The 24935-nt window shown below is 45.0% G+C and overlaps 2 protein-coding genes across 10 annotated transcripts in view; one reads left to right on the top strand and one right to left on the bottom strand.

Annotated features, from left to right (window-relative positions):
• Nucleotides 1–12036, top strand: part of SYNE2 (spectrin repeat containing nuclear envelope protein 2) — a 400819-nt gene extending 388783 nt beyond the window's left edge. For 4 of the 6 annotated variants that reach the window (XM_058293295.2, XM_058293293.2, XM_058293292.2 and 1 more), the window contains 11 exons: nt 128–401; nt 932–1000; nt 1885–2024; nt 4206–4311; nt 5040–5242; nt 6255–6455; nt 7641–7769; nt 8977–9168; nt 10013–10102; nt 10593–10639; nt 10923–12036. In XM_058293295.2, the coding sequence (XP_058149278.1) occupies nt 128–401; nt 932–1000; nt 1885–2024; nt 4206–4311; nt 5040–5242; nt 6255–6455; nt 7641–7769; nt 8977–9168; nt 10013–10102; nt 10593–10639; nt 10923–11145 (1674 nt within the window). In that variant the 3' untranslated portion in view covers nt 11146–12036. The remainder of the gene's footprint in view (nt 1–127; nt 402–931; nt 1001–1884; nt 2025–4205; nt 4312–5039; nt 5243–6254; nt 6456–7640; nt 7770–8976; nt 9169–10012; nt 10103–10592; nt 10640–10922) is intronic. The other 2 variants (XM_071213892.1, XM_058293296.2) reach the window with 1 other exon arrangement.
• Nucleotides 12037–14362: 2326 nt separating this feature from the next.
• ESR2 (estrogen receptor 2) overlaps nt 14363–24935 on the bottom strand; it is a 68971-nt gene continuing 58398 nt past the window's right edge. For all 4 annotated transcript variants that reach the window (XM_058293299.1, XM_058293301.1, XM_058293298.2 and 1 more), the window contains 2 exons: nt 20618–20798; nt 14363–19612 (listed from right to left, as the gene is read on the bottom strand). In XM_058293299.1, the coding sequence (XP_058149282.1) occupies nt 19426–19612; nt 20618–20798 (368 nt within the window). In that variant the 3' untranslated portion in view covers nt 14363–19425. The remainder of the gene's footprint in view (nt 19613–20617; nt 20799–24935) is intronic.

Genomic DNA, 24935 nt, shown 5'->3' with positions numbered 1-24935 from the left:
GGGACCTGGGAGTCTGACCCTTTTAAAGCCGCCTTAGAAAGCAGCCATCTTGGCAAACTGCTAATGTTGCCGAAAGTGTAATAGCCTATGACTTGATTAATTTTTAGTACTGGATACTCCCTTTTAGGGCTTAGAAGAGGCCTCTGAGAATGAAACAGACATGGAAGACTCCAGGGAGATCCAGAGTGACTCTTGGCGTAAAAGGGGAGAAAGCGAGGAGCCCTCGTCTCCTCAGTCCCTTTGCCATCTAGTGCCCCCGGCGCCGGCGCACGAGCGGTCTGGCTGCGAGACCCCTGTCAGTGTGGACTCCATCCCTCTGGAGTGGGATCACACAGGTGACGTGGGGGGCTCCTCCTCTCACGAAGAAGACGAGGAGGGCCCATTCTACAGTGCGCTGTCAGGTAAAGACCTTGAACTTGACTCCTGTGGCTATGTTTTTAGCATCTTAGCAACACGGCCAACTCCCAGAGGTCAAGGGTCTGCTTGCCAGCTTAGGTCTCATGCAGACTTTCTGTGGCTTCACGAGTTTTCTCCTGCCCACCTCTCAACTGTTACCTGAGAGCTGGCTCTTATTACAGGCAGAATGAAAGGAAAAGACAAGGAAGGTCACGTTCGGACACCAAAGCTATTCAGGGACGGCTCTGGCTGTTTGGCAGAGACTCCCGAGTGAACTTTTCAGTTGAGTTTTTCAGGATCTCAGTAGATGGGGCGCCTCCAGTCTGCCTCCATAGTCCCCTGCACCCCCTCACTGCTTCGGACAATCAGGAGTTGGCAGAATAAATTCTTCTGATTTTTTAGATGTCTTTCATAAAAAACAAAGGGGTAGTGACTTATCTTCTTCAACTGACAATGTATCTACTGTTTTAACTTAAAATTTGGGCATTAATCTCCATGCTCCTCCAGTGAGGAAAATGACATTATTCTTTTTCAGATGTAGAAATCCCTGAAAATCCTGAGGCATATCTTAAAATGACCACAAAAACTTTGAAAGCGTCTTCTGGTAGGCCCCTGCCCGTGCATGTGTCTCAACATGGCAGCGCCCTGTGGCGCAGGCTGTATCCTAAACCTCGCTCCCATGTCCTGTCTGACTCCACCTTCTGTGGACACCATGCGCCTCCGTCCTCGTGTCATGGTGTATTTACTCTGCCGTACTCACATGTGCCCGCGTGCTTGTCTCACATCCTCACAGACCAGGGCGGTCTCGATGCCATCCCTCTCCCTACCTCAGGCCTGGGCGGAAGGGAATTTTTCATGGAGCCTTTTTTAATATTTATTTTTCCTCCATCTGACTAAAGTCCTTTGGCATGAGCCAAGCTTTCTTCACGGTGGCTTGGTTTGGAACTATTCCCTTGCTTATGGCAATTTCTGGGCAGGTGGGTGGGAGGGTGGGGGTAGAGTTACTGTTGCACTTGCAGTAAGACAAGCAGCCTTCCTTTCCTGGATGTACAGCACTAATTCTTTATTCATTGCCCCATCCCCTTCTACAGCAGTGGGGTAGAGCCACGAACAGCCCTTTGGTTCCCACATCATCTTGATGTTCACACCTGAGAGTCCTTCTGTCCCAAACCCTACCTTGCAGCCCAATGTCCCCACCACTAAAACCCCAGCTCTCAAGTGCCACTCATCCCACAGCAAATCATGTTTGTTGTGCTCCATTATGAACCATCTAGTGAAGGCACGATGTTACTCAGTTGCATGACTCTCATTTCATTCCCTTCGGGGACATACTGACATTTTGCAAACATGCATGCTTTGCAAGGAAAGCTGCAGAACTCATTTTTATACAATAACCGGATGCCATGTTATCCATGACCTTTTCCATGTAACTAAATATGAATCTTCTGGTTAAAGAGAATGGTGGTAACTTTCTATTTTTTGTTTCAGGTAAGTCAATCTCTGATGGCCACTCATGGCATGTTCCTGACAGTCCTTCCTGCCCCAAGCATCACTACAAGCAAATGGAAGGGGATAGGAATGTACCACCCATCCCTTCAGATTCCAGCACCCCTTATAAACCAGCCTTTGTAAGTCTCGACTCCACTGGGAGTATAACCCAAGTACATGAGTGATAATGAAAATAGAGATTTTGATGTATATTGCATGTGCTTACTCCCAAGGCACATATTTTGAGTTGTTTTTCTCATGGTGACAATATCTGTACTAAGCTAACCGTACTCTCTAGCCTGATCTAATGAGCCCTGGCAAATCTGGCTAGATTCAAAGATAGGCTCTGGCCATAAACATCTTTGTGTGTGCTGGGGTGATACAACAGCAATTATTACTGTTGAGTCAGTCATCTGTGCTAATGGTGGAAAAGTGAAGTGTTGGTTTTCCTTAACTCCTCCTGAGTGCCCAAATCTTTGTTATATTTACCTTTTGCTTACACATTCTATTCAGAATGATTTGACAGTGTGCCATGGGAGACATGGGTTTGATTCCCAGCCCTACCAATAATAAATTGCTACAGGGCTTTAAGCACTTTGCCTTACTCTGTAGGCTGGGGCTGTTAGGATTAAGAAGTATAAAGGTACAAACAAGGCCCTCAGAAGGGGTCGTTATTGGTTGTTATTATCACTGTGCATGGTATGGTGGTGTTGCTTCTAACAGTGAATGTTCCTTCTTAGTTAGGTTTTTCTCAGGCAACATGCATCCTCTGGCACATTCTAGTGAGGCAGCTCTTGGGGGGCAGCCAGCCTGGGATTTCAGTGTTGGCTATAGTACACAGAATTACTGATGAGAGTTGAAATTAAAATGTCTCTTGCTCATCTTTTAGAGAAACCCAAAGCAATGAAGCATCACTGTATTAATCCTCACACTGTCCTCTGTGTCTAGGAGAGAATATTGATAAGTGATTGGAGAAGATTCTGCTAAATCATTTGTTAATGAGCTGTCCATGCTCAGTTCAGAAATTCTCCCTCTTGCTTAACAAGTATCAGTTTTACTCTGTCTTCTCTATGGTATGACACAGACCTGACAGTCTTGAGGGAATAGACCCTAGCAGCTTTACCTCCAGGGCCCATATGGTTTGGCTTCTCCCAGCATTTACACTTGTGTTCCTCACCTGTCCTGTTCCAAAAGCTCAACTCTTTTATTATGTCTGAAACCAAGCATGTCACCACAAATTGGAAGGGTTTTATTTTTTTCATTCTACACAAATAGGCCTTAAGGACTCAGTCCAAAGAAAGCATGACTTTTTTTTTTTAAAGGCTACATTTATATTTGGAAAGGCTTGGGATGATAGCTCAGTCTGCTCTGTGATAACCAAAGAGTCAATATGTGCAGTGAAAGATAAACACTTGGTAATGAACGACCCTGGGAGATGGATTTGTCCTCTGTGGGTTTCTGATTCCCAGTGATGATAATGCCAACCACATCTACAGTGACTAGGAGGGATAACTAAAATTTTGTAAAACACTGTGAAAATGTAAAAGTGCTACCACAGTTAAGTCTTGTAAGCTCAATGATTATTTTTAACTTTTTTCTTTTTTTGCATGGTCGTGGTTCCTTTGATGATTGTTAGGAAGCATGCATGCAAATTAAAATAGGCCATTTTATTCCCATCATTGACATCTCATTTGCTTTCCCCTTCATGGGCCTTGTGCCCAGGCTTTATTTCTGCCCTTAGCACTTCTTTTTTTTTTTCCTAAGATTTACTTTTTATTTCTTTCTCTCCCCTCCCCACCCCCTGGTTATCTGTGCTCTGTGTCCATCTGCTGTGTGTTCTTCTGTGTCTGCTTGTATTCTTGTCAGTGGCACCGGGAATCTGTTTCTCTCTTTGTTGCGTCATCTTGCTGCATCAGCTCTCCATGTGTGCAGCGCCACTCCTAGGCAGGCTGTACTTTTTTTTCGCACGGGCAGCTCTCCTTACAGGTGCACTCCTTTTGCATGTGGGGCTCCCCTATGCAGGGGATACCCTGCGTGGCACAGTACTCCTTGCACGCATCAGCACTGTGTGTGGGCCAGGGTTCAAACCCAGGGCCTCCTACATGGTAGGCAGATGCTCTATCAGTTGAGCCAAATCCACTTCTCCCATTAGCATTTGTTGCTTATAAATGCTACCCTTACACTAAGTGCCTCTGTAGTACTGGCAAGTTACCCTTCAAAGGCAGTAACAGGTCTTTTTCTGCCTGTTAATATGAACGAAGTCGCTCTTCTGACAACCTTTAAAATGTACAGATGGTAACGTAAAAATTGACTCATTTTAGGTAAAGCTGCTGTTACCTTCAGGCACTGATGGTGGCAAAGAAGGCGCGAGAATTGTGAATGGTAGTCCACAGCAGGAAGACAAGGGACTAACAGGCCAGCAGTCAGGTACGGTTAAAAGCAGTCATTAAGGAGATGTGGAGGATTGTTTTTTAGGTTAGTTGGGCATTTCATTTAATTTGCTGCTCCACAGAGCATTAGGAATTGACCGACTACATAATTCACAGAAACGTGCTGAATTCACTCTGCAGTAGCAGATGTTAGAATCAGCTGACCTATATTTATATTAACTATTTCATAGGCTCTTGTTTTTACTTTCAAAACCACTCTTTTAACAAAACGAGCTTATAAGATGGAGTGTCTTTGATGACCTACAGATGATGACCAAAGAGCCATGTTAGATGTCTCCTCTTTTGATCATTCCAGTGATTATAAAAGAAGTAATAGTTCAACTAAGGAATATCCATTAGGTCTAAAATAAAGCTGATAGCATTCACCTGATTATTCACAGACCTAAGGAGAAAATGTCTTAAAAAACAAAATGAACTGCAACGTTGCCCTTGGGACCATAGCACATATTGGCAACATGTTGGGTTTTCTACCCCACCACCCACTTCATTCCAGCCTTGTGGGAGTATAGTGGCACAGACCTTGAACTGATGGGGAAAAAAAGTACAATTTCATACTGTAGGGAGAGGGGGAAGATAACACCCACACCCTGAGCCTCCCACAAGCAGCATTCCCAATAGGTTTTCATCACCCCAGTCTCTAATTAGTTGAGCTCAGCGGAATCTGTTTGCATTATTGCTTTTTTAATTGGCAACTTTTTATTCCAGGTGCCTTTGACAGGTGGGAGCAGATTCAAGCACAAGGACTTCACAATAAACTGGAAATAAAACAAGACTTGCAGCAGCTGAACTCTGATGTCTGTGACATCACCACTTGGCTGGAAGAAACTGAAGCAGAACTAGAAATGTTAAAGATGGCAAAGCCTCCCTCCAACATGCAGGAAATGGAGCTCAGAGTGAAGAGACTGAAGGTGAGTTGAAGATGTGGAGGGAAAGAGGCATTCAGAATGTGCCCGTGCATTCCCCTACTGGCTGAAGGAATCAAAATCTGTCAGCTTGCAAATGGTATGCGGTAGAGGCCACTCTGTGCATTTCACTTCTGTAACTGTCAGTGACGTGGAAGCTTATCTTTATTTCCATATGGAAGAGCATCTACGAATGAAACCAAAGCCACACTGGAAAGGTGAGACTCAGATCCCCAGTTCTGGAAAGGTCTGGCTTCATGGCAACTGTAGACTGTTAAGAAGTTCTAGTGGCGACTGCTCGGTAACTTTTACTGAAACCCTGACTTCAAGGTGCCCTTCCAAATGTGCGTGGCAGTCCCAGTCAAGAGTGGTAGTGGAGCATCTTGGACGGATAGGGGTTAAGGAGAGCCAGCCCACCCACTAATGAATTCTGGAGCCTGATCTGGTTACCCTATTACACAGTTAGGATTTGTCACCCATATCATCAGCCCCCACCCCCCTGAGACTAGTCCAGGGCCCAAGGGAGTGGAGCCCTGCGTTTTTGCAAACCCTGAGCTCCTGAGAGGACCCAGGGCAGCAGGTCTGGGATATCCAGACACTCTTCATATTTTTACTTTTATTTTACTTGGTGCATTAATTCCAGCAGTTACTATTCATCCTAAAGAATGCCATTTCTGTGATATTTAGGGGTAGATGCAGGATGACTACATACACTTTAGCTGGAAAGCAGAGCCTCTGGAGGTCGGCAGGGCCTCTACGTGTCTCCCGTGCAGTCGGCTGGTCGGGAGGCAGGCTGGATGGCCTCTGCTGGCTGGCCCGGCAGGCTGGCTGAGTTCACTGACCTTGTAAGGCGCTCCCTCACCCACTGCTTCCCAGCCAGTCACAGACGAGGTTGCTGTCGTTTCTGTGGCCACAGCTCTGAAAAGCGTTTGAAAGATTTGTTCCCTACTGAGGTTTGTAATGAACCTCACATCACTATCTCCAGAGAGCCTAGCCTGACCTTTTCCCTCTGCTGTAGGAGATATTAAAAGCCTTTGACACCTACAAGGCTTCCGTGGTCTCTGTCAACGTGAGTGGCAAGGAATTTCTGCAGGCTGAGAGCACCGAATCCAAGGAGCTCCAAAATAGACTCCACCAGCTGAGCCTGCACTGGGACGCTGCACAGGACACTGTGGACAGCTGGAGAGAGGGCTTGTGGCAGTCGCTCATGCAGTGCCAGGTAGGCTGACTCGGCATCAAGCACACCGAGCGGAGGCCCAAGGGCAGTCGCCTGGAGAAGCCAGGCTCTCAGGCCCATGGAGGTGGGAGAAGCAGGTATTTTTATCATAGTCAGAATGCTTTGGCTCAGCCCAATGTGGCTTGTGTTATGAAACATGTGCTATACAGTCTTCCCAGAGAGGCCTGCCTGCCATCTCAGAGACCTGATGCCCTGCCCTGTTGCCCCCTGCCGAGGCCCACTCCTAGAGCAAGGGTTCCAGCGAGCATTCCATTAGGCTGGCAGTACCACCTCAGCATTGCCCTGCCTCTGTCCTTCTGCCAGGAAGGCTCCATCATAAAGTGAATAAGAGATCTGGCCCTCCAGCAGAACCTGCTCTACAGCTTAGTTGCTATGTGACTTGGGACCCTTCTAGAACCCAGCTTTCTCATCTGAAAAGTGGGCATCATTTTAGTACCTACCTCACAGGGTTCTTTTTATGAGAAAATGAGATAGCACATTTTCTACCTAACACACGGCAACACTTCATGCATGTTAGCTCTACACTGCTGCCTTAATCTGAGTGCCCCTTAGGAACTGCAAGCCTACTCAGGCTCCGTCCCAGGGTCCCAGTCTGTCCTGTTGGGTTCCATCTCCCTTGGCCATGGAGTCCAGAAGATTAGTTGAGTTATACGTGTGGTCTTTATATGTAAATTCATTTGGGGGCATTCCGAAGCTCCAACTTTCTGTTAGCACTTTTCACTTTGCAGAATTCACCAGGCCTCATGGACTATGCCCTATACTCTCCTTCCCTGCTTTCCCTTTTCCCTGTTTTGGGGAGTTGGCCTTTAATTGTGGTTCTTTTTTATCCCTGGGTGAGGCAAAAAGAGCAAATGATGTGATGAATTAAAAACAGCAAGCTGGGAGCAGATGTGGCTAAAGTGGTTGAGCCACATGAGAGGTCTCAGGTTCAGTTCCTGGTGCCTCCTGAAAAAACAAAAACAAGCCAAACAAATGAAAAAACTAAGGGAAGCTGATGTAGCTCAGTGGTTGAGCACTGGCTTCCCCCATACAAGGTCCTGGGTTCATTCCCCCAGTCCCCCATACCTAAAAGGCAAAAAAAAAACACAACAGCAAGCTGCCTTTTCAGCACACCTTCTGTCATAACTCTACGAAATGGCAACGCTGTGATGTGTGTTGTTTTTCAAGGAGTTCCACCAGTTGAGCCAAAGTCTGCTACTGTGGTTAGCAAGCGCCGAGAACCGGAGGCAGAAGGCACATGTCGCTGACCCAGAGGCAGAGCCCAAGGTTCTTCTGGAGTGTCAGAAAGAACTGATGGTAAGTTTCCTACTAAGAGGTCTGCATCACCAGTGGCTTCTGTCTGACAGATCAGAATCCTTAGATTACCTTCGCCTTCCCTTTCTGTGAACAAAAATGCCAGTGATGTTTGTCTTTGCCTTGGTCAGAAACAGCCTCTGTGATTTTAGCCAGCATGTTCTTTTGGTGCCTACTGACCATTTTTGTAGTTCTGAAGAAGAGTGACAAAGAGCATACCCCAGAGTAGGAAGTCTTCAAGACTCTCAGGAGTTGGGAACGTATGCGAGCATACTTAAGACCATTCAAATAGAAGAATTTTCTCCCGTGTGAATACTACTCATTTGCTCTGTAACCATAATGGGCTTATATGAGTTTTCTATAGCCATTATAGAAAACTCTTACTTCTTGGGCAGTAGATATGTTTTCATTTTATTTCAGTAGCAAACCAAGATGAGACCTAAGTATTCTCACTTGCCCTCAAAACTCAAGAAGACATTTTTGCCCACAAATTTGTATGTGGTTTAATTCTAAATAATTGTATTTAAATAAAGGTCTCTACATTGTTTAAAATACATGTCTTTGTATTGAAATCTTTGCGAAGCCCCACTCTCTAAAGTAGCACCGTCCAGTAGAACACGCTGCAATAATGGAAATGTTCTGTATCTGCACTGTCCAATATGGTAGCTACGAGTCACATGTGACTATTGAGTACCTGAAATATGGCTAGTATGACTGAGAAACTTCATTTTTTATTTTAATTAATTTCCATTTCAATAGCCACATGTGTCTCATGGCTTCCATACTGGACAACAAACAAGATACCTACTTTCAATAAGTCAAGTTGATTTGTCAATACGTATCTCCATATTTCTAAATAGCATGCTTAAGCTTCTGTTTCTCAATTTTATCAATTTTAGTTTTTTCCCTTGGCTTCCTGCTATAGTGCATAAGGGCCTAGTCTTCCCCACCACCCCATCACTTCTTTCCTCTAACTCCTCTAGCATCACAGTTGTCTTCAGAATGAAAAGAAATAAAAAATATGGGCCTGGGGGGAGGGGTGTAACCTACTATCTAAACCTTTCTAGACTTGAGGACACAGGCAGATACACAAAACTGAAGGTTTTGGAGTTGAGTACCACCCACCATTCATTCCAGAACTTTCCTGGCTCGTCTGGCCACACTAGCTTCCATTTTGACAAGCAATTGTTTCACACTTTTTTGTTTTTAGCAACTGGAAAAGGAGCTAGTGGAACGTCAACCTCAAGTAAACTCCTTACAGGAGATTTCAAGCAGCCTTCTCATGAAGGGGCACAGGGAAGACTATATTGAGGCTGAAGAAAAGGTACATGTTATTGGGAAGAAACTCAAACAGTTACTTGAACAAGTGTCCCAAGATTTAAAGTCCTTGCAGAGAAGCCAGGTGAGTCCACTTGTGGAGTTTAAATGTAAAGATGTTATATCAGATGCAAACAGAAAAGCAGTGTTGTAGCCTTGCTTTGGGAGAGAGGCTCTAGGAACTTGGGAAGTGGTCTGACTGGAGTCTCAAGTCATGCCCCTTTCTAACTGTATGGCCTTAAAGCGTTACATAAGCTCTTTGAATCTGTTTCACCATTTGTAAAAATAAACAAATAAATAATAATACCTACCTGTTAGTATGGCTAAACCATGAAAAACAAGTCTAACCCCTCTATCCTTTCTGCTTTGCCTTCCTGTCGGACACACTAGGAATTTTCCGCATTCTCACATGACACCATTTCAAGCCCTCTTCATTGTCCTCCTCACTCTCTTCTGACTTGTCTCATTTGTCTACTTTCATCTCTTTAAAATGTGATCTAATGGATCACCCAAACCCAAGCCTCAGCAGGCTTAGGGCAAGCCCCTCTCCTCTGTTGCAGAGTCTGCTTCCTCTTACACAGCCATGGCCGTCGTCTTTTGACAGCCTTGTTATTACATCAGTGACTTGACTTGAGCTCACGCTCAGCCTTGTTGCTGCTGCTAAAAGTAGTTTCCCTCACCCCTCACCCCGTGCCTGTGGGTTTTTAATCAGATGGTTGGCCTTGCCTGGTTTGCATTCCCTTGTGTCTGAAAAAGTTCTGTTAAAGTGGGGCATGAGGAACAGAAAAGCCCCCTTGGTAAGAAGATTTAAGCTGGGAAGGGGGTGCTGCACAATGAGGAACCTGCATGAGACACGTGTGTGCTCTTGAGACTATTCAGAACCTTCTGCTCCCCTGAGCTGAATGAACACTTGTTGGTGTGAATTTCAGAACCCAGACCCATCCCTGTCCAGGTTTGATGAGGTCGACTTTGGGGACCAGCAACCAGCGGCTGCATCCGTGCCACCTCCCCAAGCCAAGGTGAGCCCCTGTCTTTAATGAGAGCCACCCTGGTTATTTTTGAGTTGCTGAGATAACAGGATGACTCCAAGGCCCCATTCAGCATTTCATCACATTATAGATCTGCTTCAATCTGCTGGTCAGTGGAGAGGCTTACTCCAAGGTTTTTTAAAAGTGACAAAATATACTCTTCAAAGACCTAATCCAGAGGTTCTCTTCTGCTCCATTACTCACTTTGGGATGTTAGTACACTTTGAAAGATGATAGCTCTCCTAACATTGAGAATTTCCTGGATTTCCCATTAAAAATAGATCAATAAACTATAAAGCCAACTCTCAATAGTTTAACAAACCCAGTATTTTCTATGTAGAGTTTCATGCCCAATGTATTAGTATGCTCTCAAAAGCTCAGCAGGCAGACAACCTAAGGAAAACCTAATTTAAGGAAGGACACTTTATCATTAGGGTTAAAGTATCTTCAGCTTTCTCACTGGAATATTTTTATCCCACAGTCTGGAGCAGAGAGAACTGCAAAAGCCAAGAGCAAGACCGACAGCAGGTAACGTGGAATTACAATTACAGGAATCAGGTGTCCCCCTGCCCCGCTCTGACCACTCCAGTCCTGCCAATGCTACTATCAAGGTCTCTAAAACTCCGGCCTTCCTGTCTACTCTCTTCTGGAAAGGGCTGGGCTTCTCTTCCAAAACCGCACCCCAGCTCTTGGCCCCGTTTTAATCTCCAGTCCTGGATTTCTTATTTTACATAAGCAGGGCATCAGGTAACACAGGTACGTTTTGCCTTAGGAACCTCCTAATCAGCTCTCCAACCTCCTCTGTTGGCAGGGTGCCCGGCCCCACTGGCCCTGGCAGCTCGCGGCCACAGCGCTCCTTCCTCTCCCGGGTGTTCAGGGCGGCGCTGCCCCTGCAGCTCCTGCTCCTGCTGCTGCTGTTCCTGGCCTGCCTGCTGCCCTCCTCTGAAGAGGACTACAGCTGCACCCAGGCCAACAACTTCGCACGCTCCTTTTACCCCATGCTGAGGTATACCAATGGGCCGCCCCCCACATAAAGGGCTCGCCTGCGGCGCCACCACCAGCCTGCGTCCCGCAGATGCCCAGCTCAGGGCCCAGCCCCATCTGGGAGTGACTGACTCTTCATGTTTGGCACCATCCAGGCGCCGCTGTGGACCCCTCCCTCTGGACCTGGGGCGGAAGAGAGAGGGGGTGGGGGGTGGGGTCCCCTCAGCGGGCCCAGGGCAGCTTTTAAGCGATGTTCTCTCCCGGGGATAGGGAACTTGTGCAGCTCTTCCCGGGCATTTTGGCATAGCTGGTTGGTTGGTTGAGGGATCTCTGAAAACCAGTTTCCAGAAGGGCCATGCACTTTGTGAATTCTGGTTTATTTGTAAAACACCATGTAGCCAATACTGTCAGTAAGCAATGGTGTTCATCACACGATAAATACTGTAGACACAAGCAAGCAGATTCCGCCTTAGACTGGTTCAGAAACTCATGCCCCCTTTGCTGACTGATTGAAACAATCATATTTAAATGTTTAAAATTTGCTCCAATTGGCTAGCAATCTTGAGCTACAGATTATAAACCAAAATGTCCTGTTCAGTACTTAGATTTGCTCTTTTATACTGCTTTACATTTTTAAAGAAATTATATTGCATGGATGTGCTTATTGTGCATATTTTTAACAGTCCGAATCTATGAATAATGTAAACTTTGATTTTTTTTTTAAAAATCAGATTTTAGCTTGAGCTTTTGACTAATGTACAGTAAATGCCAAACCGCAGACTTGATAGGGATGTTTTTGTAAGTTAATTTTGTAAGACTTTTCACAGTTGAAATGATGCTTCCTGTTTTGTTTAACTGTTGATGGGTTGGTATAGAAACTTGAAGATGTTTGTGGTATGTACAACTCAGATGTTTCTCATTAAAAAACAAAATTAGACATACTGTTGTTGCACTGGATTATATTCTGGATTATATTAAAGGGTATGGTTAGTCTTCCATAGAACACAATTATTATTAAAAATTGGGGGGTAAGGGTTTATTGGTTTTAATTCTAAGCTAAGTTCCATATTCTTCTCATTTAACTTTATACAGAATCACTTAGGAGCTCTAGATATCCACCTGTCTAAACACCCACACTTTTATGTAAATTACAGTGTGCAGCCCTCCAGTGCTGTGGGGAGCAGTAAGAAAGAGGGTGTGGAAGGGGAACAGAATTGTATAACTGCACACTTAGGGAAGGCCCATTCCACTCAGTTTTTTCTTTCCTAGCTCTCCCCAGAGTGAATTTAGAGTAAATCAGGTGTCTAACAGGTGTTAGAGGCAAAGCCGCCTACTTTCCATACAGGTCCAGAGCCACTGTCCACTAACCAGCTAAACAGTCACCTTCTGCGATAAGAAGTTTCTGGACCCAGTTCCTTGGCTAACTGCACCTCACATTCCTCTTTTGGCACTTTGGCTGTTGGCACTGACCTAACAGCAATCTCAGTCCCCTCCTCTCCGCTTGGAAGAACCAGCCTCAGTGGAAGCCGGTGGGGCTCATCAGTGTAGGAAAGCCCAGGCTGTGAACACTGTGCCCCTTCTGTGGCACAGACATCCACAGGTTGTGGGCAGCTACTGAGCAGCTTCACGTGAGGGACCTTTTGAAGGAAATTTGTCTTTACTTTACTTTGTGTTTAAAGTTTTGAAATTGTTGACAGTGACATGGAAACAAAGGTGCTTTTTACCACGTAACAAGTATTTCTGCTCTTTAAAATAATTTGTCTTTTTTCATGGATTACAGTGATCCCAGAGGAAAATATGAGCATTACCCAAACTTTTTCTTTAAGCCACTGAGAAAGAGGGCTCTTGCTGCATTTAAGCAATAGTCACTGAGAATCCCTCTGCTCTCTACCTTCTTTTCCAAAGGAGGTGAGTGTTACAGAGCCTTTTCTGCCCTGAGATGGACTCTGGGGCAAATCAAAACTTTCAGTGAAAAGGAAGTGCTATTTGCGTTTTAAATTCTAATTATGCATGTCAATTCTCTGCAATTCCTCAGGGATAAAGGCTGCTGAATCTGCAGTCTCTTCTAAAGGCTTTTTACCCTTTCGAGGGAAGCCACTCTTGCCGTCTTTCACTCAAAGCTTAGTGAACTATCCAAACTTGATATGAGGTAATCAATGTTTCACTGTGTTGCAAGTTTTTGTGCCTTTTGTACCCCACATGCAAGGAAAAATTTCAAATGATTCTTGGCACTAAGGTAACTTCAATATGAATAAATTACTTTTCACATACGATACTAATTGACTCAGATGAAGTAATTACAGAAATATACTCAAATAATTGATGCCTACCAACCAAGACTTACTTTTTGTGGGCTGAGTTTTACTTGTACATGCAATGCCGATGGTTATAAATCACTATGAGTGTGAGATTAGCCAACTAAATATTAAACTGTTCCTGTTTTAAAAAGCCTTCAACAGATTGTCAGGTTTGTTTGGGGTTTTTTTGCAGAGTTTAGATCTTTTAATTTGTCCCAAAGTCACTGAAGTAAAAATCATGATAAAACATTCTTTTTGTTTTTTTTTTTCTTTATACCCCTCCAATGCAAAAAACTATTCATAGGGGGGAAAATGGGTTTGTACATAGGATGGAACTTATAAAGTCAAAACTTACAAATAAGGGTTAGTTCTATCACTCATCTCTTTTAAAAATTTAAATGAATATCCAGTCAAAACCAACAGGGCATCTCCCTTGAAACGTTAGTAGACCACGGGCTGTCTACTGTCTTGGAATGTCCTCAGAAGGCTGTCATTGATCAGGTAACAGAGTAAAAACCCCAGATGCCTTTTTTTCCAATGAAGTGGGATAGACAGACAGGGCCAGAGGAAACTATTCAAACTTCATCTTCTTTCCTTGTGCCTTGTCGTCTCCTCCTCCTCCTCTGCCTCCTTGGAAGCCACCTCGTCCTCCAAAGCCTGCTCGTCCTCAGCCACCAGCAAGTCCACCTTGGCCTCCTCTGCTACCACCTCAGCCTCCAAATTCCTAAAGCTACTTAGGCTTGGCCCAGGCCAATGTAACTGTGTTCCTATCAATTTCACCATCAAGTCAGAGTTTCTTAATCCTCCTGAAATTGTATGTGCCTTCCTAGGAAGACTGCCCATGGTTTTCAACAAATTCTCAAAGATTTTTGCAACCCAAAATAGAATTCCAAATAGAATGTGGAAATTGACTATTTGGCCTGACTACTTAAAGTTCTTAACACCCAACAAATACATCTTTAAAACCAAATTATGAAAAACACTTTATTTAGCTTATGTTAAACTTCTTTCTTCAACAGTATCATAGACAGAAAAGGGAAAACAGCAATGAAAAAACACTACCTGGAGGAATGGAAAGCAGTTCTCAAAATCTGCTTTCACACAAAACGATCATTCATTTCTTAAAATTTATTAAAGCCTGTGATAACCAGAAAATTAGTTTAACAGTACAAAGCATTCATTTGACAAAATGAAAAAGTCTAGTTAGCCATGGGGTTCTGGGGTACACAGGACCACTGAATATCAATGTTATGGGACCAGCAGTCATGGCATTTAGACACCCAACATGGGGAAAAGAAATGCAGCAACGTGGGTTGTACAGTTAGCAGGAGCAGTGCTGGGCTGAGGCGGTCAGACGTTGCCCTTCCCATAGAGGAAACCACCATCACATGCAGTGGCTCCCACAAAGTGAACGGGACCCTTAGAGTCCAAAAAAGAAGAACCTGATGCCAAAGCAACACAAAGGGCAATACGATATTTCACAAAACAATACATACCTTAGAGCTGCCATGGAGTTGCTGAAATTCTAGCAACCTTGAGAGCTATAAAGAATAAATGGCATGTTTTCACACTACAGTATACCAAACCCCACAGGAAAGCATCAAGTGCCTAAAGAGGGGATAATTTCATGGGAGTAAATATACTCCACTTAAACTAAGCGTTTGGGGAAAGCAAAAGCAGGTAGAAGAGGACACCAGTACCCACTAGCTTCTGCGGCTAGGATGAGAGGAGAGAGAATGTCATTCTTTTTCCACCTGACTCAAATGCTGTACAGTAAAGGCCCATGGGAATCTGACCATCCTTCTATTACCCTGAGATGTGATTCAAGAAGCAGTGTCTTAAAGCAAGTCCTACTGCAGAAGCAATGCTGGCCAGGCAGCCACTTGAATTCTAGTTTGGGTTTTGCCATAAGTAGTTTTATGATTGAGCAGGCCAGTTTACCTCTCCAGGCTTTAATTTATATGTGTATAAAAGAAGAGATGGAACTTTGTTGACAGAGAATTGCAAGCTGATACTATATCTGCAGGGGTGTTCTAGAAATTGGGAGGGGGAGGTGCCTAGAATGGGCCCCTCCTTAAACCAGAGTAACCATACATGTCAGACTGCATTTGATCAATGGATTCTGCAGTTTAAATTTCTGTGTTTTTTTTTTTTATACTAGCTGAACTGTGTGGTCACTTTTCTTTGCAGGAATTGGACTGTCCATGCTCAACTCTATCACTCCCTTGAGCTAGTTTGCTTAGACACTCTCTAGTTTCCAAAGCTGAAAAATTAGGATAGCAGTAATTATTACTAGGATAGTAATTATTACTATGTAACTATTACACAGTAAGTGCTCTGCAAATATTTTAGCTACTAAATGATGTGTTTGTAGCATTTCCCTCCCATAATTTTTATTGTTTTTAAAGATTTTTTTAAATGCAGCTTTAAAAAAGTGTCAAATCTTATTTAAAATATTTCGTGTCAAAATAAACCTAGACACTCAACATTCACCTTGAATTTGAAAAGATGTCAATACATGCAAGCATCTTAGCAGAGTAAATAAGCACCAAACCACTTTTGCATGCTAGAAAATTCTAGAACTGCTTCAACTTAGATTTATATGGTAAATATATAATGTAGTTCTACAAATATTGTTAACCAACTTTATTTTTCTTGAAATCTAAAAGTTTCCTTTCTAGCTGAGTTAGCAGGTAAAGTAATCCAGATAAAAACTACTTGAAAAGGTTGTGTTGATTTTTGCATCATTTTGCTTTTACTACAAGTTAAAACTCTCCAGATTTATTATTAGGCTGACAACTCAGCCTTGTGTTCCCAAATCAAATGTTCAAGAAAATTCTCAAGATTATTCTAGGGTTAATTCCTTTTGAGTTAGCTCCTTTGGACAGTGAGCATGTGACAGGCTAAAACCAGACAGAGGAAGTTGTGCGAGGACAGAAGAAGATGCACTTAGAATGATGTGTGAAAATTGTTTGACTCTTCTAGGGCTGCCCATGCTAGTCCTCTCTAGAGATTGCTGGTTCACTCCCAAAGAGTACAAGTAAACTCTGTTCTATTGTTCTCTTTGTTAAGAATATTCCATGGTAATAATTCCATTAAAATTTGTCATATGGCCCCATATTAGCCACTTATTTTTTCTTAATTAAGCCCAAGTCTTACTCATCTACAAATATTTCCTTTGTTAAATGATCATAAATTGACAAGGAAAAAAGGAATCTTGCCATGCCAGTCTGAGGAATGTTCTTCTATAATACATAGAATTATGTTATGTTTTGTTTTGTTTTACTCAGTTTAATTCCTGTTTTGTAGGTCCTAATCCTCCCAGTTAATTCCTTTTAAAAACTGAACTTAAACACTGAAATCCTTGCTTAGCTCTGAAAGACCTTTAAGTAGCCCTAAAAGAACATGTACCATTTTGGAGAGAGTGGGTACTTAGGATGCCCTCAAAAAAGAAGGTACTTAAAAGAAAGCACTTTTAAAGAGAAACTTGACTAATCTTTAAAAAGGACATTGAGGATTTATCCAAAAAAAAAAAAAAAAAAAGCAGCCTGGCTTTCCACACAAGTGTCACCCTTAGAGGACACACTTGGAGCAGGTGGGTACTTGGGCACAGTTTAGGGCAGTATTTTGAATAACAGATTAAAAACACCTCATCTGAAAAGGGGAAAGGTCCTAGAATACTCAAAACCAAAAATACCTTTAAAGTGGAGACTGTGTTTTAGGGTTTTCAGACCCTCTTCTAGAAGACAAACTTGCAATGAGGGGGTCTCTCAGGTTGAACTAACCTTCAAACCCAGCACACCCAGGTGAGACTGTGAATTAAGGAAAAATTACAAAGAGTATTCACATCCTCGTGGGCCAAATCTGAATGCAGTGGAACATGCAGCCTCAAGAAGCATGCAGGACTATTTGCCAAAAAGATCCAATGGGTCCTGGGTAAGTTTTCAAATTTAACAGGCACTATTTGGGGTGAGCACAAGATTTGTTACAGAAAGGTACTTGGACATCAAAGTGCAATCTGGTCCCAACCTGGGCACCAAAAATTTAACCTAAAAGAATTCACTCCATTTACATACTAATTAGGCAACAGCTGGGACCTCATTCTGTTTTGGGGTGTGTGCATGTGTGTGTGTGCGCGTGTGTGTGTGCGTGTGTGTTTCTTACCAGGTAGTTTCTTTCCAAAATATAATTACTAGAATTTCATCTGCAAATAATTGTTCAAGGCTGCCTTCTTTGACCCCACTTCCCACTCTCTATGCTTCCATCCTCTCTCTATAGTAGGGGGTTCTAAGCTGGCCAGAAAGAAAGAAAATTGACCTTCTGGATAATTCTGAGGTGATGTCCCATAGTTCCTCTAAAGTCAAGCTTACATTTTCTGTACTAAGTTCCATTAAGACTGCAACACTGAGTCACTAAGAATAACTTCAAACCTTAGAATACAGACTTTAGGGTGTTCTCCAGGTATATGTTCAAGTGTTTCTGAAATAGCTTTGCGCAACTCAGTAGAACTGCACCAGTATCAAAATTAGGAATTATTCAAGGTCTCACTAGTATCAACAAACCTTTACAGCACTGAATTTAATCGTCCTAATGACTTAGGGAATACAGAATGTGCTTGCCAGAATAAACCTATCTTCAAAAAGAAAATGAATTTAATCTCACATCATAAGGTAATTGTTAAAGACATTACCATAAAAATCAAACATGATTATTTAATTGCTCACTTCCAAAGTATAAATGTAGCTCATTTTATGTATTCATTATTTTTTGGAAAGCAAGTTAAAATTGTAATTTCAGAGGTGATTTATCATCATGTCCTTTTTGTCTTCCACTTGGAATAAGAACTAATATTTTGCTACGTTTCTGTTTCACTCACCCAGCCCACCATGTAAATGTTCTGATAAGAAAACATTTCAGAAGAGACCTAGGGTGTAAATGAATTCTTTCTTGGAATAAATAATTACCCGCTAAGTCTCTAAGTTTGGCAGCGAAGCAGACACACTGGTGTGTACACAGCCTTTTGTCTTTCCACGGGAAAGCACTCCTTGCACATCCATGCCTGGAGCGGTCCGATCTCCCCCCAGTGGCTCACGGGACAGCTGTGGCTGCTCCAGGACAGTGCAGCTGTGACTTTATACTGACAGCAGAGAACCCAGTCCTGCAGACATTGGGCCTTTCTCTACCACAAGTGCTGGGATCCTTGGGACAAGTTTTCAGGAAAGGCAACTCCAGGGAGAGGGAGATTTAACACTCCCACAATCCTCCGTGAAAATGAGGAACCCTGCCCACATACACACACTTGCCAACTAATTAGCAGACTCTATGCATGCAAATCGAGAAGGATGAGTCTGTGTAAAGACGGCAGCAAGGCCTGGGGGACGATGTGGCTCATGTCCCAGCCTGACCCCTGACTCCCTACCTCACAATCCCTCTGGGCTTTGATAAACAATAGTAAGGTGTGATGGAAGTCCTCACAGGCCTGTGAGGTAGGTACGGGAAACTAACTAGTTGATTGTCAGTGTGGTTTTCAGTCTTACAATCAAGTGGTCCAAGAGAGTACACAAAGACCTGTCCTAAGGGTAGTTTAGGCAACTGTGCTGGCTAGTCCATTTCCTATGGTAGTGCGTCAGGTTCTCTCCCCTTTCCCCTTTATAACCCTCCCAAGTCAGGCTTCCACCATTCATTCCTAAGCCTTTAAGAACATGTTTTCCAAAGGGTGGAAGGGAGATGGAAAGTACAGGGACCACATTGAGATCCTATGAGACCATGCAAGATGTAAACTCTGCATTTCAATGCCCCTCCCCTGGTGACAAGGGAAAATGTGGCTTTCTCACCCTGACTCCAGGGAAGGGGGAAGCACAAAGCTGGCAGGCAGGGGGAGGGAGGACATGACCAAGCAGTCTTAACCAAGGAGGGACCACACAGGAGAAGAACCGGGAAGCCCACGACTCCTGACAGGCTCACGCGGTGCACTGGCGCTCACATGCCAGTCTCTGACCTCCACTGTAGGACTGTTCACCTCGAGGCTGAGCGTCACTGGGTCTGGGGGTTCTGGGAGCTCTCTTTGCTCTTACTCTCCTCCGTGAGGCCGGCCTCGGACCCCGTGACCCAGGACTTGTACCCGCGCAGCGTGTGGGCATTCAGCATCTCCAGCAGCAGGTCGTAGACTGGGACCACGTTTTTGCACTTCATGCTCAGCAGGTGTTCCATGCCTTTGTTACTATGGGGACAAAAAAGGTGCGAGACAACTCCCTGTGAGCCACAGGAATGTGGAAATCTCTCCCTTGTAGAGCCAGCCTGCTCTCCCCTTCCCCACCTCGCCAGCCCTTTGTTCTGGGCACTCCGTCCAGTATTCTGCACTGAGAAGTAGGGATGGGGACCAATGTCCCACCGCCCACCCACAGTGGCCTAGCACATAGTCGGTTCTGTAAACTGTGTTCAGTCATCATTAGAGAGGAAACAGGGAGGCTGAGGTCTTTTGTGTTTCCTGCCCCTTGTTAAAATTCTTGGTGTGTTTAAGAATTGTGTTGTCCTTCCCCACATTTCCTAGCCTTTCCTCTCCCACAGTGAGCAATCACCTTCCTTCTTCCCCTCCCCTTTTCTGGCCCCAGCACATGGCTCGCTTCATCCTGGGTGAAGCATCGTGGAGCCAGCACACAGCCGTCACTGCCTTTCCTGACCTGGGCAATGTGCCACCCACAGCCCTGCCTCCCCAAACCTGCAGGAACCACCAGTTCTCTTAGGTCCCATTCTTAAAATCCTGAGACCATCGAAAGAAAAGGAAAATTCTTAGGGAAAGCCTTGTGTGTCTTTGCCCAATCACCAGCTTGAACGGACTCTACTGGAGAGCTGGGCTTAGCCTGAACTCATAGGCAAATGACCGTGGGGCCTCAGGCCTGGGTGGTGCAGGGAGGGGTGGCAGTTCTCTTTAGGGGATGAACAGTCCCTTTTACCATTTCATTAACAACCTGTAAGCCCCTGCAACTAGAAAACAGCTGAGCCACCGTGGGATGCAGTAAAGAGCTATGAGGAGCCACGAGACAGTCATTCAATGCTTACCAGGTGCCAATCTTTGGCGACAAGGTGGGCACTGTCGAAGCCCCTGCTTCCCTTTCAGGGATGCACCCTATTCAGCTCACATTTGCAAATGCTTCTGCCAAAGCTCTTCGCCCTGCCCTGAGCACACACACCCCTGCATCCTGTGAGCAGCTCACAGGGATCGTACCTGGCATGCCTGACATGAGAAAGGAGCATCAGGAGGTTGGCCAGGCGGACAGACTGCTGCTGGGAGGAGACACCGCTCCTGGCGATCACCCAGACCAGAGCATCTGTCACGGCGTTCAGTAAGTGAGCCAGCTTCCTGCCGCTCTCGGCCTCCTGGGTGGCTGCAGCTAAAGGGTACATACCTGGACAAAGAAGAAGAGCCACAAGTCACTGCTCTGAGAGGAAGCTGTGTGCTCAGCCACTAAGCAGGCCTCCAGTCTCCAAAAGGGAGGCCGAATTGCCCGCGGTTGTTCTGACATCTGTGGATGCGGTGAAATGTAAAGGCGTGGCCTTATCTGCCCGCGCTGTTCCTCCTGAGAGCCAGCCCCATCACGAGCCGGATGGGAAAGTGTCTAAATGCAGGACAGGCTAATTGACCTCTCAAAGGGCACACCAGAGCCAGAACTGTGGTCTTGCCATAGCAGTAAACGTTATTTTGTCACCTCAAACCATTACACGGTGTGTCTCTTCTGCAGCACCAAATACACACACAGCAGTGAACCCAAAGTGAGATTAATCCCACTCTCAGCCCCTAGAAGGCTCCCTCTTCTAAGGGGAGTTGAATGAAGGCAAACTAATGACCAACGCTCAGAACCTCCCCTGCCCACCCCACGTGTGCGCCACAGCACAGCCCCAGTGCCACCGTTGCCCAGGTCCTCGGCGTCGCTCTTCTGATAGCACCTGGCTGGGGCAGGAGGACAGACCTAGCTCTAGCTCTCTGACCCTGGGCCAGTTAACCCAGCACCTCCAGCCTCAGTTCCTCAACGGGGCACCGTTTATATGCACTTACCTCCTTAGGTCCCTGCAAGCACGCCGCGAAGTACATTGACTCCCCATCCTGTCCTGCTCTGGGTTTAACGATATTGCAGAGACAGATGCTGGACATTATATATCCTGCCATAACCCACTGAATGGACTGGGGGAGAGTGTAAACTACAATGTAAACTATAATCCATAGTTTACATTGTAAACTATGTGCTCCAAAATGTGTTCAGCAAATGCAATGAATGTGCCACGTAGATGAAAGAGGTTGTTGATGTGGGAGGAGTGGAGGGGGGAGGAAGTGGGGTATGTGGAAGCCTCATATTTTTTACTGTAACATTTTTTGTGATTTATATATCTTGGGGAAAAAAAGACAGTTTATTATTTTAAAAATAATAAAAAACAAACCCCCTCTGACTATTGTCTGTGATACTGTGACTCTCAACAGGTGCAAAAGATCAACTCAGTCAAATCTGTTCCTACCCCCTCCACCAACCCGACTCTTTGATTCCCTGGCACAAGGAAATAAAATGCTCTCTTCCAGGCTTTTGGAGTTCAAAGAAAGAACACATAACAAGCATGTGACATCAAAGGAAAACTGCAGGCTGTAATGAGAATAAACGACGGCTGGCCTGTCATCATACACGGAATTTGTTCTGGCAGTTTTGTTCTCTATTTTCATTGGCATTTTCATCCCTTTCAGTTCAATGTGGGCAAGAAACATAATGAACCACAACTATGCTAGTAGTTTGCCACGCCCAAGGGGGCCTCCATAATGCCTGATGATGCAGATTTAAAATCTTATACAGTAGCCCAGAAGCTTCTCACTGCTTCTCCAGCGCACCCACTCACATCACTCACAGTAGTGGCTCTTCCTCAGTCCTCCCCTGTGCTCAACGCTTCCACTGTACCCCTAGCGGGAGACCTGCCTTCTCACTGCAGAAGAAACAAGTCCCCACGCTGAACCCAGGGTGCCCCCTCTGAGCGGCCAGAATGCACCTCGGTACGTGTGGCTCCTTCAGTGACGTCCCGTTGCTCTTGGGATAAAGTCCAAGCCACACGGTGCAGCAGTCAAGGGTACCAGGTCTCCCCCACTCTTTGCAGCCTCAGTTCTCACCACATCTCATCTTGAATCCAATCCCACTTCCAATTCCCTGAACTTATAATTCAGTGAACATGCTGAACTTTCCGCTTAAGAATTCTCTCCCTCCTCCGACTCTTCTCCATCATCTCCCTTTACGCTTAGCTATATCCATTCCTCCATCAGATCCCCCTGGTCAACTTCCTTCTGGAAGCTTCCTCCAACTTCCCCACCATCCCACCCTAAGTATGACTTGGGTTCTGCCCCTAAAGCTCTGACAGCACCCTGGCTGTCTCCCAGCCAGGGGAGCCACATTGTCCCACAAGACGGCCACATACCGCCCCCCTCCCAGAGCCACCCTCCCACTCTCAGTTAGGCTGCAAATAGTCCCGGGGTGGGCGCAGGCTCTGCCTTTCTTGTTTGTCACTAAATCCCCACTACCTAGCACAATGCCTGGCACAATTCCATATAAGTACCCATATATGGAAAAAGTGGATTGAATTCACATAGGTTCAAATTCTCGCATTTCATAATCACACCATTGTAATTAAAAAGACAAATATGCATGTTAATGCATATCTTAGACACGCACAGGAAATTATTAATCAAATAAAGCATGGAGAAAATTATCGAAAGCTTATTCTCCATAAAATTGACCCCAGCTGTATTACCAAATGCTTTAACTATCCTTTAGTCTGGTCTGCTAAGCAGCATGTGCTCCATGTCGATTCTACTGCCTTAAAGAAATCATGTCTTTTGGATTGGAACAAGAGCTAAAAAAAAAACTATCATTAAAAAAATCATAAAATAAACCCTCAGAACCAATTTTACAGGAACATAAACGCACCCCTCCCTGGGTCTTGCCAAGGTTCCCTGGGACAAAGTACGCTGGTCCTTGGGTCGTCCCTTCATAAAGCAGCAGCATTGCCAGCAACGGGCCTGGGCCTCCTCCAGGCTGTGGGAGCAGCACAGCCCCTCACGGGGACCAAAGGGCCTTCAGGACTCAGTGCCCCTCACTGCTAAGGGGCTTGGGGACAGAAGGGAAGGGCTGGACATTCTGAAAAGTCATATGGCATATGAATTTCACATGTGGAAAAAAGTTTATACGTAGAAGGATTACTTATCTAAAATCATCCCGGGACGGCTGAAGCGCGCCCACTGTGTTGCCTGCCACTCCCGCGGGTCAGCAGTGCCGAGCCCACACTCAGGCATTCACTGGCTCACTGGCTCCCCCACACGATGCACAAAGTGGCTGCTGAGTGCCAGCCCTGGGCAGGGGCAAGGGACGAGACACACAGTCTCCACTCTGAGGATGCTCACTGCCCAGTCTCTCAGGAAACAATGAAAACTATCCTCGTATACCCCCCAAACGTGAAAGTATCACTTAGGACTCATGTTAGAACAAAACTGACTTTTTTCAAGAAACACAGAAATACGGTGTGAAAAAAAAGACAAGATCTTGGCACAATGTCCCCAGATATACCAAAAAAAATAAGATAAAGTCAAGGACACACACCTCCTCTCCCCTGTACCACCTGGGAACAGCTGTGTGTTCCTTTCACCAGCCCACCTAAGGACATGCTGAGCAGCACATGGTGGGAGCTGGGCAACACCCCAAGATTTGCCACATCCTAAAGGCTCAATGGATGAAGAAATAAGCCTTTCCCAACTGAAAGCAAATAAATCAGGAAATCTAAAGTTTTTAATAAAAATCTCAGAATACTGCCCATAAGGAAAAAAATTTTGGCTTTAGGGATGCATATGTGGGGCGTGTGTGTTTGCCTGCTTGTTTTGAGGAAAGTAATCTCTAGCCATAAGCCACCCCGTAACACCACCTCCTACCCCAGAGGTTTGTCCACACCTTACAAACACGTGGCATGGTCAGTCATCTTACCAGCCATTGTATTAGGTATGTAGTGGTTTGTTGTGGTGGTTTAAAGGTCCCCCATGAGTAATGAACATCATTTCATGTAATTATTGGCTGTCAGTATGTCTGTTCAAAAGTTTGCCAATGAAGTTGCTTATTTGGCTGTTATTGTTGAGCTGTGAGAGTTCTTTATATGTTTAGATGCAAGTCCTTTGTTGAATATCCATACTGCTAATATTTTCTCCTGGTTCGTGGCTTGCTTTTCTTTTTTAAAGATTTATTTATTTATTTATTTCTCTCCCTCTCCCCCCCCCCTCCAGTTGTCTGTTCCCTGTGTCTATTTACTGTGTCTTCTTTGTCCACTTCTGTTGTTGTCAGTGGCACGGGAATCTGTGTTTCTTTTTGTTGCGTCATCTTGTTGTGTCAGCTCTCCGTTTGTGCGGCGCCATTCCTGGGCAGGCTGCCCTTTCTTTCGCGCTGGGCGGCTCTCCTTACGGGGCGCACTCCTTGCGCGTGGGGTTCCCCTACGCGGGGGACACCCCTGCATGGCAGGGCACTCCTTGCGCGCAT

Source organism: Dasypus novemcinctus, chromosome 3, assembly GCF_030445035.2.
Source record: "Dasypus novemcinctus isolate mDasNov1 chromosome 3, mDasNov1.1.hap2, whole genome shotgun sequence".
Taxonomy (NCBI): domain Eukaryota; kingdom Metazoa; phylum Chordata; class Mammalia; order Cingulata; family Dasypodidae; genus Dasypus; species Dasypus novemcinctus.
The sequence above is the reverse complement of the archived record's forward strand: the minus strand, read 5'-3'. Positions and strand labels throughout refer to the sequence as shown.